This window comes from Hippocampus comes, unplaced genomic scaffold (genome assembly GCF_001891065.2).
Source record: "Hippocampus comes isolate QL1 unplaced genomic scaffold, H_comes_QL1_v1.1 scaffold92, whole genome shotgun sequence".
NCBI classification, from domain to species: domain Eukaryota; kingdom Metazoa; phylum Chordata; class Actinopteri; order Syngnathiformes; family Syngnathidae; genus Hippocampus; species Hippocampus comes.
Window position 1 is genome coordinate 840,399 of NW_017805379.1, and position 21,691 is coordinate 862,089.

Consider the following 21,691-nt stretch of genomic DNA (forward strand, 5'->3'; position numbering starts at 1 on the left):
CAAGTGGGAGCAATGACCTGCCAGATTTGGAAAGGAAATCAGGTCATCGACAGTAAATCAAACAAAATTGTATAATTCTGAGAAAATGTTTTTTTTTAAATGATAAAATACTACCATAATAAAGATTTTTGTGGATGAGTCATCTGTTTCATTCAATATTAGGGAAACAAAATAATATATTACTTTGTTTCAAGCAGGGGTGTCAAACTCAAATTTGTCGCGGGCCACATTGTAGTTGTGGTTTCCCTTTGAGGGCCGTTATGACAGTGAATTTTGTGAAACCATATCAGTGTTGAACCAACCACCTCCACAAATTATATACACAGAGAGCAACAAATTGATGGACAGCTAGTTTTGAAATCAAAAGTCAAGAATAATGGCTTGTTCAAACATTGTTATGATGGATTACATATGCCAATTTTAAATTTTGGTTCAGACTTTAGCAAGCATCGCGGATGTTGACATGCTTGATTTGCTTTTGCGGGCCACATAAAATGATGGGGCGGGCCAGATCTGGCCCCCGGGCCTTGACTTTGACACCTGTGGTTTAAAGGATTAATTGAAAAAAAATAATAATCTTCTAATTGGCCGTCATGCAGCACAGCAACTTCACTGTGCCTGCCCTTCGCATCAAGTTCATTCTATGTTCAAGTGAAGTGAATGACTCCCAAGCAGAAACCCTGCGCGCGTGCGTGCGTGCGCGTGAGGAGGAGGAGGAGGAGCAGCAGGGAGGAAGAGAAGGTGGTGGGGGCAGTACTTAAAGGCGGATTAACGCCAGCAAAGACATTCAACGCGAGCTCCCATCCACGCAGACACCTGATGTGAGGATCGTGCACGTCGGAGGGCTTTAGAAGGCAACCTCCTGCGCCCCCCCCCACCACCACCACCCCCCCTACCCTACTTGCTGCCTCCACCACCACCACCACCACATGACAGGGGGTCAACGTGGCGGCGGCGGCGGCGGTGTGGCGGCGGGAGCGCGTGGCACACGCGGCGGGACGCGCAGGCAGACAAAGAGGCGCTCGGCGCGGTGGGATGCGCTCTGACGCCGGGCTCGGACTCTTCCTGGGGGGGAAGTAAAACAAACAAAAACCAAGAAGAGGAAGACAAAGAGGAAGATTTTTTTTTTTTTTTGTGGGGTTGGGGGGGGAGGGAAAGACTGCTGGACCACCACCACCACTTGTGCCCTCTTCTGCTCCTCCGGATGCTCAGAAATGGGGGAATGGACTATACTAGAGAGGCTCCTGGAGGCTGCTGTCCAGCAGCACTCTACGATGATCGGAAGGTAAGGCAAGAAGAAGGACGAGAAAGACCACAGCAGCCTCCAGGATCGTCTTTAGCATGGTCCACAGTCCCCCAGCTTCTGTCTTGTGCACCCCCCCCACCCCCCTGCAGGACCTTGTCTGTACCCCCGATCCTCGTCTCCGTGTGTGTGTGTTGTGATTTGCACTGTCGATGTTGAATTCGGGTTAGACGGTAAGCGAGAAAAGCACTTCAGCACCGGACAGCTCCCGCGCGCCAAACGCGCTCAACGTGCGCCTTTTTTTTTTTTTTGTCCTCCTCGAAACGAGTTCACTTGTTTTCACTTTTTGTTTTCTCTCTCTCCGCGTACTGAAAAAGGATCCTGCTGACGGTGGTGGTGATCTTCCGCATCCTGATCGTGGCCATCGTCGGGGAGACGGTGTACGATGACGAGCAGACCATGTTCGTGTGCAACACGCTGCAGCCGGGCTGCAACCAGGCGTGCTACGACAAGGCGTTCCCCATCTCGCACATCCGCTACTGGGTCTTCCAGATCATCATGGTGTGCACGCCCAGCCTGTGCTTCATCACCTACTCGGTGCACCAGTCGGCCAAGCAGAAGGAGCGGCGCTACTCCACCGTCTACCTGACGCTGGACAAGGAGCCGGACTCGCTGCTGAAGCGCAGCGGGCTCGGGGGCGGCGGCGGCGGCGGCGGGGGCGACGATTCGGCCAAGAAGATCAAGAACACGGTGGTCAACGGCGTGGTGCTGCAGAACACCGAGAACTCCACCAAGGAGGCCGAGCCCGACTGCCTGGAGGTGAAGGAGATGCCCAACTCGGCGGCCGCCAGAACTACAAAGTCTAAAATGAGGCGGCAGGAGGGCATCTCGCGATTCTACATCATCCAGGTGGTGTTCCGCAACGCGCTGGAGATCGGCTTCCTGGTGGGTCAGTACTTCCTGTACGGCTTCAACGTGCCCTCGGTCTACGAGTGCGACCGCTACCCGTGCATCAAGGACGTCGAGTGCTACGTGTCGCGGCCCACGGAGAAGACCGTCTTCCTGGTCTTCATGTTCGCCGTGAGCGGCTTCTGCGTGGTGCTCAACCTGGCCGAGCTCAACCACCTGGGCTGGCGCAAGATCAAGACGGCGGTGCGCGGCGTGCAGGCCCGAAGGAAGTCCATCTACGAGATCCGGAACAAGGACCTGCCGCGGATGAGCGTGCCCAATTTCGGGCGCACGCAGTCCAGCGACTCGGCTTATGTCTAGAGAGGCAAGCCGTTACTCTGTCCGGCTCTCCTTTCACGTTTGGAACTTCTGACGATGACGATGACGCACGCCGAACACGTGTCGTGACTTTTGAACGGTGGGCAAGTTTGATTTCCGCTTTCTTTCCGTGAGTTTTGGGCTTGGATTACGGGTGCGCCGGCTTGCTAATTTATGCTTATGATTGCACCGATGCATCTTTTTGGAGTTTGTACTCCGATAAGAGCAACCACGTGTTGACCGCGACGCACTGGACACTTCATCGGCTACACCGGTGATGACGGTATTCTATTTTCTTGGAGGAATTCACCGAACACTATGCTTAGGAGTGCGGGTGGACGGCAAACTAAGCTTCTGAACACCACCACATGATCGTCCCCCTGGAAATGCACTAAAAGGAGGGAAACACCTGAAAGCTTGATCCCAAAATCTGCTTTTATTCCACATCTCTACCTGTAGTTAAATGGCACCGTCAAAAGGACACAAATATATCCATACACATATAGATGCATAGATATATATATAGATATATAAATGTATAAACACATACACGTCAGTATTTTTGTTGCCTGTGTCACACCACTTGACCTTAAATCATAGCAGCACCTCCATTGCTTTTTTTATATCAACCATCGCTGCAAACGCTAACGTCTGTGACATTACCTGAACGTTTTTCTTTTGTAGGACACACCAAAGCGCCCACAGATTTTAAAAATGATTTGTTTAGCCTTTCTTCTTTTTTTTTTCACTTTTCTTGATGTGTAATCAAGTGCCATACTTGTATATAGACATAAATGTATACAAATATATAAAATACATACATTTATATATATATATATATATATGTGTGTGTGTATACAGTAAATATTCCCATCCCCAGAATTCTATGAAAAGGAATTTCCTTCACCCGGAACAAAAACCTGTGCATTAACATCAATGAGAAGCTTCTTTCCCCTGCTTGATGCTAACTAATGCTAATATTTTTAAAATGCTTTCATTGGATTTATTGTGATTTCAATGAATAAAAAAAATGCATATGGACAGCTTTATTTCAACCTTGGGAAATGATGAAATGACGTTTTTTTTTTAAACGCCCCCCCCTCCTCTGCGTGCGTGCGCGCACACACATATCAAAACACACACACACACACACACACACACACACACACACACACACACACACACACACACAACACACACACACACACACACACACACACACACACACACACACACACTCACACAAAGCTCCAAATAAGAAAAGTAGCACAAATTGACGTTTGGTTTTTTTTTTTTGTCAAGAAAAAAATCTGGTGCTACAATTTTGCTTTGTGTTTCAAAGAATGGTCTGAAATTGTAACCAAAAAAGACAATGGAATAAAGGAATGACCAGAAAATAAAAAGTGGGATTCTTGTACACCACAAGTATGTGGGGCGCAGTTTTTTTTTTTTTTGTGCAAAGTTTGGCACTCTAACTGAATGTGTGTGCGCGCGTGTGTGTGTGTGTGTGTGTGTGTGTGTGTGTGTGTGTGTGTGTGTGTGTGTGTGTGCTTTTTGGGCAAGATGTGTGTGTGTGTGTCCTTGGTGCAGTAGCCACGCCCGCTCCACTACAGGACACCCTTTTTACACGAGTGGTGCCGCATCACTGATGCGCAACTCAACATTATGCAGCGGATACAGCTGAGTAAATTTCATTACCTGAGCTCACAGATGCAATTTTTTTTTCCCCCCACACAAACATTCAAAAGTCAATTGCTGAGCCCATTTGAATTCAGTTGCAAAACAAAACAGCAGCACCTACCGAGGAGAGTTAAAAAGAATATTAGATTAGTCAGCGTATCAATGATCTGACATTATGTGGAAAACACGCATAATAATAACAAAAATAATAAGAGCAAATAAATAAAATATTTATATAAAACACATAATATTAAAAGATATACAGTGGTTTTAAACTTTTACATCAAGTGCTGTCTAAAAAAAACCCAAAACAAACAAAAAAAAAGCCTTCAAGTACCAACACTAAAATACAATCATGTAGTAGGCGTAAGTGTTCATCAAAAAATAGGAAGGAGATTTGGTGCATAAACAATTGTAACCTTGAACAACATTTGACATGGAATGATTCCGTTATTCATGTACTGCACGCAAGTTACATTTGGATATACAATTGCGCTCATTTCAAAACAAACAAACAAAAAAAAACAGTCGAAAATGAAATCGGACTGATCGGTTCAAAACAGGCTGCGTGCATAGCGACAAGTTTCATTTGAAGATGTTTGCTTGTCGTTCGCGTTTGAAATGCTGAATGTTCTTCCACTTCGCATGAGAGGGAACCTTTTGAGAATCACTCTGTTGATTGTTAGGATTAAGAATATTATTCTAAAAAGGTGTATTGTCTTTTTTTGTAAGAGTGCATGTTATATCAATGTTTCTATATTATTCTTTTTTTTCATCAATTAATGATTGTGGAGTGTTTTCATTTGATCTTATAATGTTTTTTTTTTCTAAAAGGAATATTTCCTCCACTCTTCTAATGTACGACTTCATAATTGCCGTGCATTGGCATCCCTGCTGCGGTTTCGCCCGCTCTGGTGCACGCTCAGCCTAGAAATGAGCAGCGGCCCATTTTGGGTCTGCTTACCTCCACCTTTCCTCTCTCATTTGCGAGAGGAAGAAGAGGCGGGATTGATGAGGAGGAAGGGTGCACCCTGAAGGTCAGAAGAGGAAAAAAAACGGAGCGAGGGTTGCCCCGCCTCCTGAATAGAGAGAGAGAGAAAAAAAAGATAAAGGTACTTGCAGGAGGCCACGACAGGTGACGAGTGAAGGCCAAGTGCCCTCGCTGGCGTGACTCCGCAAAGTCGGGAGGGAATCGACCAGCAGCACAAGCAGCGGCGGTGGCGCATCCATTTTCCGTATGCTCCACTTGACGCAAAGAAAAACTAAAGGAGAAAAAAAAGGGAAAGGGGGGGGGGGTGAGAGAAACCAAAACATGACTTTGATGTTACGCTCTCTTGTTGCTCATTCTTCACAAGTGTGACAAAATGGAGGAGCAATCGGCGTCCGCCGCGATGACAAATTGCCGCAGCCGAGAGCCGGGACGCTTTTTGACGCCTTTTCATCTGGTCGGAGGGTCGTTTCGCTCGCCTCTCAAACGTCAGGAGAAATAATTGGGCTGTGGTGCAATGCGATTACACACGCTGCTGTGCACTTTTTTTTTTTTAAACAACATGCAGGACTCGGCAAAGATCACAAGGAGTACGTGAATGCTTCTGCCTACCTGAACATCGCAAAATGCACTTCATTCGGTCAATGACACAATCTAGTGACATCCAAAAGCAATGTGCTTTAATTCTTACTTTTGTGTCATTTTTGAGATCAGGCTGAAATTTAAAGAGGATATAAAAAGTCTACACACCCCTGTTTAAATCACAGGTTTTTGTGTTACAGTGGTACCTCTACTTATGAAATTAATATGTTCTGGAAGAAATTTCTTAACTAGAACATTTTGTAAGTAGAGACGCGTTTTCCATGTAAATGCTCTAATCCGTTCCAAACCCCCCAAAATTCAGACCTAAATGTTTTCTAAAACACAAAAATGCATCAAAATATGTAACAAATACATGTTACAATTAGATTATTGCACAACAAATGAGAGTTCACTTGCAAACTGTCAAATGTATCTTGCACAAGTGTGCACACTCTGTTCTAACTGGGCATAGGGCAGTGGTTCTTAACCTTGTTAGAGGTACCGAATTCCACAAGCTCATATGCAGATCCACCGAACGCTTAGTGAAAAATAAAAATATGATTCCAGAAGTGTTCCTTCAGTTTTACAGGTGCGAGACGAGAGTTGCTCAACTTGGCATGACAAATCATGCAGATTGGACGCTGAGTCCCATCACGTTCTGTGATGCATGTGAATCCATGTTGTACACACTCGTCTGATCACTTTCTTTTTTTTTTTTTGCTCGACATAGCATGTGTCAAAATATTTAAAAAAAAAGAAAATCACACGATGTACTATCACGACAGTCACACGTTGACGACTGAGCAAACTAAATTTCCCCGCAACGGTGATTGGACGAGCGATGTAATGTGATCATCTGCAGCCAGTGATGGCCAAGCGGGCGTGTCATAACTAATTGACATGTTTAGTCGGGTGTGTCTTAACCTCCATAGCAGAGGCTTCGTCGAACCCCTCAGACTGATTCACCGAACCCCTGGGGTTCAATCGAACCCAGGTTAAGAACCACCGGCATAGGGCTTTGTTAAAAATGAAAAATTCAATTCAATATGTTAAATGGGCGTCATTGCCCCATGAATCTTTAGATTCGGAGTTAAATTGTGTTTGTGGAATATGAATTCAGCAGGAAAATTCAGCCGTTTTTCTCCATCATTTTGCAACTTGTTGTTGACTGAAAATGTCATCACAGTGCCTCAGGGCTCCGGTCACGGCCATCACGGTTTTCCAGGTTTGGTCATGTGATGCTCGCAAGTACTGCATGTACTGCTTGTTTTCCATCTTGATAATAAAAATATCTGTGTCCAGCGCCAATTGTACTGGATCGCTTTGGTGTACCTAAAAATCACCTCAGAGGCAAAGAGTCACCGTGACAACTGCAGCAGAAGGCACCGAGCTATTTTCGGAGCAAGGCCACCAATTCCGCCCGAATCCCACCTTACAATGTGTCATTCAGCTCCGTTGATTAAAGATTAACCCTGTCGCGTCGCGCGCGTCCGCGTGTGGGACACGTGCACCTGCACCGGAGAACGTTCTTAATCCCAAATGTTCACAGGGGGAGGGCATGTGTGTGGCGTGCGGGGCACATACAGTATTTGACACTCTACGCGGACAAAAGAGAGGATTTGGATGCACACATGCGCGTTGTGGGGGGGGGGGGTCGGTGGTCACCATGGTTCTCAGACGGATGGCTTACTGGCTCTGTCAGCCAATCTAACTCAATGTAAATCTACAGCTTCATGAATATATGGAAAACATGAATTGATACATTATAATGTTACAGGACTTGTGACGTAAATGCTTGGGCGCCAGCTAAAAAAAAAAAAAAAAAATTGGGCAGCCCAAATGGAGTTCACAGGCCATAATTTGCCCCCCCACCCCCCTTTCTGCAACATTATCATACCAACACGCAGAAACACCCACAGGTGCGACTTCCCTGCTATCCTTCGGGTAAGCAGAGCTGCGTCGAGTTGGATTATAGGCACAGATAATCTTAAACTAATCATAGCTTCTGTTAAGCCGCACATACTTGATTGCTCGGTGGAAAGAGTCGGCACAGTGGCGGCAGAAGGGTATTTGTTATCACTGAAATGCCATGTGCCACATACACAAAGTGTAGGATATGAAGTGCTGCCTCCATGAGGGAAAATGCTTTTATTGTCTGCAGCAGGACTTGCGTTTGATCCACACTTGCTTCCTTTGGTGACACTGTTTCTGGCGCGATGGCTACCGTTGATAGCATTCTGTGGTATTGCAAAAAAGCCGAAGAAAAAGCAAATCAAATCCCTGGAACATTAGTGTGCGAGAAAAGCTGTATGTTGTTGAATGGAATTTTTTTTTTCCAAGTACAGCAAAGGACATTTCCTTTTCAACGGACGGCCACAATAGGCTACATTTCCAACCGCCTGATTGAGGACGTCGAGGACAAAATAGGCATTGACAGGCCCCACCAGACCAGATTTGGTGTTCCGGTTTTTGCTCTTGCAGTCAGCACACATGACAGAAGGATTTGAGTGAGCGGGGGGCAAATATTACTCACCGGCGTGGACAGAGTGTTCTACCTGACAGAAGATTAATTTCTCATCCATTTAAAAAAAAAATTGTGACCCCTCCGCCCCCGGGATTAAGAACATTAGCGGATTATGCGCAGATTTGCCAAAAGCACAGGTTCACGGTGGGATGGTCAACACCTGGACGGGGGACATGATGCACCCAAAACAAAAATGTATACCTCCCGCCACTGAAATTTGATTCGTTTTTCATCGCTCAGTCAGATCAGGTTAACTTGGTGTGAAATAGGGTGACATTGGACACTTGAAAATAAGACTCCGTTTTGATTGACACTGAGAGAAAAGTATGAAAGTAGCACTCCGTTTAAGATGCTGGTAGTAAGTGTAAACCAAGTTCATTCGGAATAAGATTAAAATTGAAAAAAAAAATGTTTTTGGGTGAATGAAATAAAATAAAAACAAACTGAAACTGCATTTTCCATTTGTAAAACCAACTAAAACCTTAATTAGAGCAAAAAAAAGTCCTTCGATTTAGTCTTTGTTAATTAATTTTGGACATGAGCTTTCGTGATTTATTTTAAATGTATTTATTTTAGTATCACTGCGCGGCCGTACAGAAGAAAACAAGGTCGAACTGTGAGAAGAAAACTAACACTGAAATTAATCAGCGTGAAACTAAAAGGAAGCATCGCCCCCCCCCCCCAAAAAAACGAATAAACCTGCTGTAAAAACTAATTTGGAAAAACGGATTTTCCATGATAAACGTTGATTATAACCTTGGTGTACTGTAGATACAATATCAGGTTAATAGTTTGGGATTTTTCATGAGAGTTACGTTTTATGTTGTTTTGACTTTTGCTCATTTTATTTCAGTTGCTTTTAATTAGTTTTGGGAGTTGGTTTGCTGGTTTTCATTCATCTTTTCATTTAGTTTTTACTAGTTTTAATACAAGTTTTTTTTTTTAATATATGAAGTAATTTTTGAGTATAAGATTAAAACAAAAAGGTCAATACGTATTGTATGATGAAGACATCTTTTCATTTAGTTTTTACTAGTTTTAATCCAAGTTTTTTTTTAATATATGAAGTATTTGTTGAGTATAAGATTAATAAAAACAAAAAGGTCAATACGTATTGTATGATGAAGAAAAATAAATGACAATTCCCAAACAATTGGTTGACCTTGCAGCAATACCAAAATAAATACAAAAAAAAAATACCCTGACAGCTTATGCATAACGTCAAGTAACAAAGATTAAATTGAAGGACGTTATGACTGTAACTTCAGTTACTTGAATAAATCTCAGATGTAGTGTCTTTTTTTTTTTTTTTTTTTTTTATCATTTAAATTTTTGTTCCATTTTGTTGACGAAAATGTTTTTCTCAATTTCATCTTCGGTTATTTTATTTTTTTCGTTCAATGAAATGACTTTGTTCAGCATTCCCACTTGCCTCTGCTTGCTTCACGATGTTGCCTACATCGGATTTCATAGTACGGTTGCTGCCTTGTCTCCTCTGCGGTTGAGTCAATCAACACCTGAGCATTATCGCGTTTGTAAAGGCAAACATTTCCATTTCTTATATTGGCTCCGACTAAATTGCTTACATTGTGATGCTGCGTCACGTCCCCAATAAGCAAACCAAAAACAATTTCCTTCCGGTAACGACACTCATTTCCCCGCAGAGGTGACAGTTCATTCCGACGACTACTTTGCCCCCTCCCCGCCGCCTCCTCACTCTGCCTAATAGCCTACGAGACGCGGCACCATTGTTTCTGATTAATGTTTAGGTTTTGCGCCATTACGCGGCCAATAAAAATCAAGGGCCGGCAGGCCCTAATCAGACGCCGGGAACATTGGCAGGAAAATTGGACTTGATACGGAGCAGCGGGGGAAAAATGGAGGAGTCACAAGTATTGATATTCCTTTTACAGTCGGCGACGCTAACATACAGTCTCATACGGAGGGGGGACATGAATCACCACAATGCACAATGTGTGGAAGGGGAATTAAAAAAAAAAAAAAAAAAAGAAGGAAATTATAAATACAGGAAATGAAGAGAAATATCGCCACGTTAACGATTTATTTATTTTTTTTGCAAATCCCGAGGGAATTGTAAGATTACACAATGCGGCATGGTCTCATTGTCTGCGCTCCATCGTCTAATCTATGTGCCTGCGTTTTACCTTTGGACTCTGTTTGAACCAGATACATTTCCACAGGCTGCCACTGATCCAACGTTTTTTTGGGGTTTTTTTTCCTGGCTTCACAATCTACTTCATGTCTTTCTCGCCATCGTTTTTGTAGTCTGTTGCTCACCTCAGCTTTTCTTCCGTCGCACCCTTCTTATCTCTCCCTGTGATGCTTTCACCGAGAAAAAAACACCCAAAAACGTTACAATTGCGGCTCAGAAGTGTTTTATTGATGCCACGATTTATTATTTTCAAGGGACATGCTTTTGAAGCAAAAGTGATAACAATGATGCGATGTGTGCTTGTTGCTTTTGCTCACATCTGCTCATTCATACAAGATGTCCCGCAAGTCTGTTCCCGTTTTTCTAGTCGTGGTTTCAGGCACCTTTCATACAGACGTGAGACCACAAGCATTTGACATCTTAGGCCAGGGATGGGCAACTTAAATGGTGGAGGGGGGGGCACAATTTTTCAGCGGCGCTACTGATGCTAACCAGATGCATGACAAAAATGCCATTTTAAAACCATCACATATTTCCAAGGTGTGATATAATTATATCTGTTCTCACCCAACCATATTCCTCCTTGTTCGGAAACAGCTATTCCGCTTCACTTAAAAACGCTATTTGTACAGTTTATGGTGGCGGCTGCCAAAATGACAGACTTGCTCGACTGTTGTTTTTATAAAATAATTGGCTGCCGAAACCAGAAATGGGATTTACACGGTTGTCATCGAACAGCAGCATTACAGGAAAACAGCGCCGGAGAAGAGACAAATCAACAAATACAAAAATATGAGATGTGGAGTCCCCCCGGGCTCTGTTCTTAGTCCTCTAGTGTTCAACACTTAGTCAGGAACAAAAATATCTTTGCATCGGCAGATGACTGACAGTTCTATATCACAAAAGCCTTTGGGGAATCTTGGCCCATTCGACTGCTGAAGAAGAGCGTCGAACAAATCTTTCAATGGAAAAGCCAATATGATCTCCATTTACAAGGAGTAAAAGTAAACAGATGCCAGATTTAACTTTCACGATGTGTGTCGTGTCATGAACCCAGCATTAAAATGTTTGCAATGATATTCACGTTTCGATCACTCCATCTGATTCGTCGGACTACTTAACAGGACCTTCGTTGACTGCTAACAACAGACAATTGTTTGCGAAAAGGGGCGCGCTACGTCTACGTGACAAATACAGTGCAATGGGTGCGATTGGTTGAGGAGAGACCAGTCAATGATCATTATGCGGGTTTCGACCAATCGAGCGGCGACTGTGGTCGGGTGGCTGCTGATGTCGCGGGATCCGTCAAGAAAAGCCTTCATGGTATTCCAGGATCAATACCAAATCACTCCGTGAACAGATGGCCGACATGACCTGCCCAAGGGGCCCTTTTCTCATGACCTCAGCTCATTTCTGCCCATACGCCGCTAAACCTAATGCTCGTTGTTCTTGCTTTGGCTGCGTATGTGCTGTGCTGTGCTATTGGCTGTGTATGTAAGGCCCGATGTATACATTTTAGTTTTGGTGGCACCATTTAACAGGAATTGGAATGTTACTGGGTAGTTTTCAACGGTCTGATCCTAGTTGTGCAAACACATTATTTCAGTTTGTTTTTTTTAATTTTTTTACGTAGCTGCGAGAAAAGTTTTTTTTTTTTTTTTTTTTTAATCGATTCACGTTTTGATGTACAGGTTACAGGTCACGTCAATGGTGGAAAACATTCACAAAAAGCTGACATTTCAACAGGGCTGTGTTTTGTAGCCACTGTGGAGATGACTCGTTTTGACTCCTGTTTTTTTTGGGAACCTCTGCCTGATGCCGTTTCATGAGCGGAAAACAAAACGGCACAAGACCATTTTTATGGGGGGCCGTATTTGCCTTAAGTTATGTGATTTTAGAAATATTTGAGTTATCGTTTGGGATTTTATATATGAAGTGATATTTTTCAGTCACATCTGAATTTGCACATTTAAACATGTATTTTAAGTATTTTATCCAACGTACATTCTCTGAATTAGAAGTTACTCAGTGCCTGTTTTTTTTCTGTTTTTTTTTTGTTTTTTTGACGACTTGACTACTCAGTCACTTATTTATTTATCTATTTGACTTGAGTCATATTATTCAAAACGAACAACACTCTTAGTTGAGCACAATTTTTGGCTTCTGCGATGATGTTTGCTGCGTAGCGGTCCGTCACTGTCGTTTGTGTTCAAGCATCGAAATAAAATCTGATGCAAGCGTGACCCAATGAGCCTTTCAGCTTAGGTCATCATACAAAGTCATGCTGACTTCATTCATCATTAATTAGCCGCGATGGCAAAGACGTAATCACGATGGGGCGATCTGAGTCACACGTTGCACTCAACCGCGTCACCATATGACCTCGAAACAAAAAGGTTTCCATGTACATTTTCCCCTCTCTGCTTGGTTTATCTTACACACATATAAAAAAATAAATAAATAAAAGAGAGGAAACAGTGAGCTGTTCTGGAAGAGCTCGCATGGCCCGAGGAGGCACAACTGGAGACAAGCTGTTCTCCCTCCAAACACAGATTTGGGCTCACATGACTCAAGCAAGTGAGCAGCTTTGGCCCGCAGTCGTGCCCTGCGGCAGCAGCAGTGGGGGGAGCATGCGCTTCTGCAAAGCCGCGGCCAGAGCCAGAGCTGCCGTTTTCAACACGCATGCGCAGAGCCGTCGTTTGAACCCTGTCCCACGTGTAAACCCGGCGAAGCCATCAAGCACGCGACCGCAAGGTTGAAATGGATCTCTTTGATGACAATCCAGGTGGTTTTGCAGTTTTGCCAAACCAGATTCCACGGAATGTCGATTTTTTTTTTTTTGATAGTCAGCCACTGCTTCCATAGTGTCTAAACATCTGTCAAATCGCTCAATATTTCATAAAACATGAAGAGCAGCACTCACTTATGCCTTAGCACTCAAGCTAAAAATAAAAAAAAGTGGTGAGTAGCATGTAGACCAAGGTTTGGGCTAAATATGTATATATTATTTTTTCTTTACTTGTAAATGGATTGTTTTTATTTTATTTTGCCATATTTATCAATTTTTTGTGATAAATTTGAAATTTTAAAAATGAAATATTCTTCGATTCCTTCCATCCATTTTAGCGCTCCTCCTTGGCCGTGTTGTTGTTTTAATCTCGACAAATATTACAAAATTAAAAAAAAAAAAAAATCAATATTGAGTCACAGTGAAGCGGTCCGCCTGGTGTCCAGTGGTTAGTGTTTCAACCTCACAGTGCAGAGGTTCCGGGTTCAATTCCAGCTGTGGCACCCTCGGTGCGAGTGTGAGCCCGGATGCTAGTTCGTCTCTGTGTGCCCTGCGATTGGCTGGCAACATGTTCACAGTGTCCCCCGCCTATTGCCCGAAGACGGCTGGGATAGGCTGCAGCACCCCCCCACGACCCTTGTGAGGATAAAGCGGATCAGAAAATCACCACCTAGTGAACTCTAGAAGCATAAATGGCACGCAAGTCCGAATTCTCCAAAAGTTTGGAAAGCGAGAACACACTTGAGGGGGGAGGACGCTGGATTGTCATACGATCGAAATCGGGTGTGAAAATTCCACGCCAACATGTCATTCATTCAACACGACATCGCCGCCGCATTGTGAGTCAGCGCGAGATTACAACATAGCCACGGCAGCGGACACACCGAGCGGAAGGAAAACAAACGGACACCTGAAGGAGGGGCCGCATGAGCGCTCGGCTCCTCCCAGACGTTACTTCACCGCCGTGGCTCACAAAATATGACCTCATCCGGCACGGATTGTCGCCATCCGCCATCAGAAGGAAGACTTTGGAGCAATCCCCTGCTTGCCTCCTCCCCGTCCTCTGCAGCAGACGTTCAATCTGCATCGAGTCTTTGATAAATCATGCAGTGTTTACTACCGCGGCCAGAGAGCCAAATCCTCAAACGCGTTTGGCATGAGCCGAAAAGTGCATAATTCATCAAAACGCCGGGGAACGGAGGTTGATCTCCAGTTTTCTCTGCAGATGAGCTTGTATTTGTGCCCCTTTGTATTGAAAAAAAAAACCCAACAACAACAAATTGTTGGAACAGAGCAGCTAAATGGTTTGCTCCAGGGGTTTTAATGGTATGCCAAAAATTTGTATTGGGGACATACTTGGATGGTAAGGTCACACTAAGATTCAAATTTAGTTCAGTAAGGGAAGAAGTTGTTCAATATAAAAATGCATTTCCCTGATTTTTATCATAAAAATCAAACAAGAATAAACCAAAAAAAACAATGAATCAGACTTCTGTTGTACCTCTAAGAAACCAGCCACAACAGAGGAAAAACAACCAATCAGGGACTTGACTGATGGAGGTGTCAATCACACCATCAGTATTTTTTTCCAACTCATCATTATCATATCTTGTGGCACCAAAACTTCACTTGCATTGTAACAACTCCTTAGTTGGCTACTCACGGCACCTGACACTGAGTTGCTTCCACCAATGCCAAAAGCGACCTGGACCTTTCTCTGCATCATCTTGAGATGTTTACCACCCTGCTTCGTCCAGCACCTTTCCCACAATCAGCGACGCTTGGGTCAAAAAATAATAATAATAATAAAATAAAAAATCGGTGCCCTATGACTTTGAATTGTAGTACAGTATGTAAAAAAATAATTTTTTTGTTCAAAACTTTTGATTACATTTTGAACATTTTTAAGCATCTAAAGTGTTTAAAAACGTTCAAAATGTAAATTGTTTTAAAAGTATTCTACAGAGTATATTCATTGTGTTTTGTTGAACGAATACAAAAAAAACCCTAATTTGAAGTTGTTTCGCCGTCAGCTATTAGTTCACACGTTTTTGCAGTAGTATGGTTTCCTTTTTGTCTTTTTTAAAATGTTACATAAAAGCCAGTGAAAGGATTCCAGAATCGGAGTGATGTGCTCCCACTTACGAATACCAGTCAAGAGGCGAGCAGCAGCATTTTGGACCAACTGGAGACTCTTAATGGAGGATTGAAATACTGTTTCAAAGTGCTCTTGAGAAAGGAGAGTCTTTCCTTAATTTTCGTCACTATCTTTACATCATATGAACCGACAGTATGCCAATTGAGACGACATTGCATCAGCAAATATGGTCGTGCTGTACCCCCCCCCCCACACACACACACAAAAAAAGGGTGCGACCAAGTTTGTGCTGGTGCGACCAACTGAAAAAGTTTTGTGCCCTTCAATAATAGGCCAACAATTATTCACAGAAAATGGAACCCTGGCGCTGTGAGGGTGACTCTCCAGACACCATGACTCAGCACTTTATGGGTCGAGCTGAGGTCAGCATAGAGTGTCCAGTCCAATTCTATCCATCCAGTCTCTCCGAAGACGGACATCTGAAAGTCCCGCGTCACCATCAGGTCAAACAACAAGATTAAGGCATCAGTGGTTTGCTGTCACTTGAGAGTCCGAAGTGGGACGCGTACTTTGGGACGAAAAAAGGGGGACAGGCGCTGTTTGGCTGATGGGGAGATAGAAAGCCTGAGGGAGGCCTCTCAGCCATTTTTTTTTCTTTTGACCAGCAAAAAATAAGTGACAGTGAGTGTTTGCTTGGCTGGCAGGCGCACACACACACACACACACACACACACACACACACACACACACACACACACAGAGGTGGATCAGTGAAGAGGTCCAGAATAGAAGAATGTGGGCCAGGAATGGGACAACATACAAGGTCATGCAAACTATAAAAAAAAAAAATCAAAAAAAAAAACTAGAAAGGCGCAAACTCCAATGCCATCCATCCATCCATTTTCCGATCCGCTTTATCCTCATAAGGGCCAAGGGGGGTGCTGGAGGCTATCTCATCTGTCTTGGATTGTAAGCAAATCCATGGGTGCCAAGTCATTGCGAGGAAACAGGCGTTGACGGCAGTTTAAAGTTGATGGCAGAAATGGCTTCGGTACACTTTCACCGAGTCGTATACTTACAATGCGAGGAGGCTGTAAAACTTTTTGGCAGATTTGAAAAGATATGTAGGACAAAAATAGCACCTCAATAATAAGTACATTTTTTAGTGAGTTGATGTCTGAGGTTGGGAAAAAATGACACAAAATGAGTTCTTACTATAACTGTGGCAGACAGATTCTTAAAATGAAATAGCAGCTTGGATAACAGAGGAATTATGACAACTTTTAGCAATTCTACTGCATTTTTTTCCTCCTCCTTTTATGGAACCACCAAAATGATTGCCAACGCACTGATAGAACCGTTTCAAATTGGCCATTTTCTTATCTTCAATAGTTATGGGATGTAAAATGGGCAAGGCATGACAAAACAAATGTCATCGTGATCATATTTTTGACATGCTCCGTGGTGAAAAAGAGCTGACAGGTCAGAGCAGAGGCAGAAAATTGAACCGGACTAACATCGGCGTTATTATAAATGGCTCTCTTGATTACGGCTGATAAAAGTTAAGCTGCTGTCACTTAATGGGATTGTGCAAAGCTGGAGTGGATGCCAATTTGGCGGTATTATGCAACAGGCAAGTCACTCCATACCTGCGGCAGGTTGCCATGGCAGCCATTTTTTTTTTTTTTTTTTTTGGTAAGCCTTTTCTCCACTTAACCTTTGTTCCCTCCTTCCTTCCTTGCTGTGCATTTTCCCTTTCCCTGTTCGTGCACCTGCCCAAGATTAAAGCCCCGGCCGGCTTGTTTTTGAATGTGGCGGCGCCTGTTTAGTGAGATAGGATGAGGGATAACGAACATTTCAAATCGATAATGATGTCGCAACAACACCACTTGCTATGCCCGCCAAGAACTCAATGAGACATGGCGAAACCTGTTTTGAGTACCTTGTACCTATCCTGACTTGCATAAGCGAGCCATCTATCTTAGACCCTTACCACAGCTTTTCTTCCATCTTTATGCGCTGAAACCACTTGATACTTCCATGAGTCCAGAAGTAGCGACATTGTATTATTGCTCCACACAGCTTGAAATCTTACACCTGACAACCAACACTTTTCTTCAGTCTTTGGACCCCACTAAAACAGCGTGTTTACGATACATGTTTAGGATACCAATCCATATTGTCAGAAGTATCGGAATACCAAGACTGCAGTATCGATCCATCTGTCATGCTTTCTCCCTATCATCGCTGCTCATCATATCTTGCACACTTAAAAAAAAAAAAAATGATATCAATTGATATCTCCATGCACATGAAAATATCGATATTGTAGTATCGGTCCACCCATTTCCAACCCGTTCAGTTTATCACCAAGAGTCAGTGTTTGTGCACTGGAATAATATGCAGTATTGGTGAGTTGACCCTTCCTCCCTTCTTCAGTGTTTTTAAACTAAAAACAGCATGTTTGATATCAATCATGATCAATAACCGGTCCGCACAAACTTTTCTCGCTATCACCACTGGAAAAACATTTTTGGGACCACTTTTCTCTATGCCTACTTCTCTCCCCTGAGATAAAAGTCAATCTTGTGTCGTATGTTTTGGGATAATTCGCAGCGTGCGTCCCATTGTCCTTTGCGCCCACGCGACCCAAATGCACTCGTTGGTATTCTACGTGCCGCCGTTTTGTTTTCGGAGTAATGCGGGAATGTGATTCAGCTCCACGCGCCTTCATCAAACATTACCATACAAATAAAAGCCGGGGAACAAAAAAAAAAAAAAAAAAGAGGAAGCAAGGAGGAGGTTGAATGTATGGACCACGGTCATTGGAGAGGCAGCACAAGTGAATTTCACACACCAGCAGCCTGCTAATGACAATAATAAAGGCAATAAAAAACTGTCACGTTACTAACACGTAAGATATGGATTGGTCTAAATTGACATCATAAATAATTCTCCTTCATTGGCTGTGCGGAGATTAAATGTATAGAGAGCACACATCGTTACCCATTGTGTGTGTGTATGTGTGTGTGTGTGTGTGTGTGTGTGTGTGTGCGCGCGCGCGCGTGTGTTCTTAAGCCGTGTTTGCATTGAGGGTTCAAGAGTTCAAAAGGCTTCATCCTGATCCATGGAGCCTTGATATAAATTCGCACGATAGAGCTTGGTGGCTTATTATTCGACGCTGAGACTAAAAGCTCCGCTGTTGCGGGTCCTTTAAAAAATTAATGTGAGCATCGTCATCAGCGAACGTTGTTTTCTCAAGACGCACTGCGCTGTGCGTTCTGCAATTATGCTACTCACGCAAATGTACAGTTAGAAGACATTTTCCCCAAAGGTGGCCCCACGCCGGATTTCATCACAGAATACTTGCCATCTTTCTGTCCACTGGAACGTGCCATGACGGCAACATATTTATTATTATAGTGATATCATATTCACCGGAATAAATATGATCTCAGAGATATGGTGCCATGCTTTATTTGTGTCGAAAAGTGTGGTTGCTTGTGTATGTTTAACTCTTCGACTGAATGACGTGATGGCAATCACCCACTCAGCTCCCAAGTGTCAAAACAGCTCCAACATCATTCTACTGTACGGCCATTTTCGAAAGAGCTTTTTCTGCCATTATAGTGGACGCATTGTTGGACTGTCGCTTCGACTTCCAGCATCCTCGCAAGACATGATCAATGTGCAGATTAAGCTAAAATTAAGCACTGCAGCTCGTCTGGGATCAGCACCTCGCGGGGATTATTTCTGTCCAAAAATGCAGTCGACAGAACTGAAGCCAAATCGTTCCTTTTAAAAAATAAATGAATAAAAAAAACACACACACAACACAATATCTCCCTCCTGTCATTGTGGCTTTAAAAAAAAAAAAAAAAAACGGCAACCAGTGAAAGGCGACGCCGTCTCCATTGTTTCTAAAAGCAGATTATGTGTGACTTTCGGGAGACCATGCAACACATGGCCGCATCCCATCCGCTGCTTCGCGCTCTCAAAGACGGCAACACTGTTCATCTCTTCAAAGATATGAGAAGCGTGCCATATGATGACATTTGTCCAAGCTGAGTGGTGATTGTATGTGTGGAAGTGCCGCTACCTTGTCATGTGAACGTGTGGGGACGACACATTGTCGGAGCGTGCATGCATGTTTGAGTTTAAAAACGAGACATACTCAATACATAATGCAGGTGCTGCCATCAGCCAACTTCTTACATTGTCATAGCAACCCTTTATAAGGCACTGGAAATAAAGTGGAACCCTGGTTAGCTCAGGGGCGGGGGTTGGGGGGGTCAACAAGTTGATTTAGTTCTAATTAAATCGCAGTTAAAATGATAAGAATTTAAGCCCCCCAGAAGGACATTGAGATGCCAATAAAAGAAGTAAAGCCCTCTGAAAAGGTGTTTAAATCAGTGTAAAAAATAAAACGCATTAAAGTGAATAGAAAGGCGATTAATGCGCCGTAAGAATCAACAATTTTGTTTCAACGGTAAGTATTAAAGCCCACATATAAGGCAATGAAATTGCTGTGCAAATAAGAAGTCTCTTAAAAGGCAATTTTGTTGCATCAACATCATAAAAATTAAAGGCCCTAAAAAAGTAATTACATTGCCCAAAAAAAAAAATGATACAAATTAAAGGCCGTTAAAAGTTGTGGTTTAAATAACAAGAAAGAAAGCTCCCTGAAAAGGCAGTTTAGTTTTCCTAAAAATAAGAAGCTAAGCCACCGATGAATGTGGTTAAGTTACCACATCAAAAAGTGATGAATTTTCTTTTAGGAATAATTAAACTTACAAACCCCTCAAAAAACGACTCTGTTGCTGTAAAAATAATGATTATGAAATCCCACACAACAAGGTGAATAAGTAGGAGCACAAATAAGAATTAAAGCCCCCCCTAATTAGTTTTCGTAAAATTATACTATACTATTTAAAGTCGCTCCAAAAGACAATGAGGTTGCCATACAAATCATTTGAATCAGTTGAAGCCTTTAAAAAGGGAATAAATGAACATTTTTTTTTTGCGCATTTCTACAAAGTCTGTGGATGCTAACAGATTCATCTTTATTCCGAGCACACTCCTCCCCAATCCGCTAGGCTCACTCAGTTATTGAACCATCATTGGCTTTGTTTTTGCTGGCCAACTCGCCTCATTTTTTTTTCCTCCCCCCTTTTCTTTCCCAAATCATGGCCCATTTATTCTAACCCAATTATTATCGAAGGCTGGCTAAGCAGAGTGATGGACACGACTTTGTCTGAGCACACACTGAGCGGCCGCCGCCGCCATCATGAAGGCACATCCCCACAGAGGATTACGCAGCCAGTGGAAGCATTAGAAATGATCTCAATTTATGACCAGTGACTATGTTACTAATTAACACCACGTGGAGAGGGGAGGTAGGAAAAAAAAAAGAATTTGTACGGCAGGACGGGGTGTTTCGACATGGCTCATTGGTCGCCATTAAAGGGACACCGTGTAAATCTTGTCTAATGTCGAGGAAATGGACCATCATGAACCCCAGTTACTACGAACGTGAGCTGCGTGAGCACAAGCTAAAGTGTCCGGAGAATAAAACGAATTCAAAAGCACCCACAAATGGTGAATACGTTACGGTGCATAAAAAAAAAATCAGATGGTGTACAAATTGCAATTAAAAATATGAAGTATGAAAGCCACAATAATAGGAATTGGAGATTTCAAAAAAAGAGACGGGGACAATTTTAACGTGAGGTCATAAAACACCCACGGACTGTAAAAGACAAACGACGTGTAAAAAAAAAAATAAAAAAAATAAAAAATTGCCTTGAAAAAGGCCATTAACTTGCTTTAATATAGTATGGCGTAAACCCCCTTGTTGTAAAAAAATAAAATAAAATAAAATAAAAAAACAAACCTCGTGAAAAAGGCAATTGAGTTGCCATCACAGTGAAAGCTCTCAAAACAGGCAATTGGGTAGCATAAAAAGTTAAAATTTTATCAACCCCTTCCCCATAGAGGTGATTAGGTTGCTGTGGGGGGGTGGGGGGGGCTTTATTATTATTTGGACTTTTGAGCGAACAAATAATTGTTGAACATTCTCCCTAGCAACAATGCCACCAATTACCTTAATATATCTTTGCTGCAGCACCTGACTCAAATCGGATCGGAGTTGTTTGGCTTTCTCATGCAGAGTGTTGTCCGCACTCCACATGACCTCGGATGACCCTTGACAAGTGCCAGTATTTGATGTGTGGCAGGTCGGATCAGAGGCAAGGTGGGCAACGCTCCGTGATGTAGGTGAAGGGTGGTGAGGGAACGGTAGGATTAGAAGGGGTGTGTGTGTGTGTGTGTGTGTGGGGGGGGGGGGGGG

The 21,691-nt window shown here is 43.1% G+C and overlaps 1 protein-coding gene and 1 long non-coding RNA gene across 2 annotated transcripts in view; one reads left to right on the forward strand and one right to left on the reverse strand.

Annotated features, from left to right (window-relative positions):
- Window positions 1-606: 606 nt before the first annotated feature.
- LOC109517214 (gap junction delta-2 protein) lies at window positions 607-2,883 on the forward strand. Its single transcript, XM_019872241.1, has 2 exons — window positions 607-1,285; window positions 1,621-2,883. The coding sequence occupies exons 1-2, from the start codon at window positions 1,215-1,217 to the stop codon at window positions 2,510-2,512; spliced, it is 963 nt and encodes a 320-aa protein (XP_019727800.1). The 5' UTR covers window positions 607-1,214; the 3' UTR covers window positions 2,513-2,883.
- Window positions 2,884-4,985: 2,102 nt separating this feature from the next.
- LOC109517424 (uncharacterized) overlaps window positions 4,986-21,691 on the reverse strand; it is a 48,576-nt gene continuing 31,870 nt past the window's right edge. The window contains exon 3 of the long non-coding RNA XR_002168536.1: window positions 4,986-5,451. This is a non-coding gene — a long non-coding RNA (uncharacterized LOC109517424). The remainder of the gene's footprint in view (window positions 5,452-21,691) is intronic.

Excerpts from the sequence above, each read along its gene's own strand:
- LOC109517214 (XM_019872241.1), top strand. The coding sequence starts at position 1,215 with ATGGGGGAATGGACTATACTAGAGAGGCTCCTGGAGGCTGCTGTCCAG. Across the intron at positions 1,286-1,620 it reads CACTCTACGATGATCGGAAG|GATCCTGCTGACGGTGGTGG; the intron begins GTAAGGCAAGAA and ends GTACTGAAAAAG.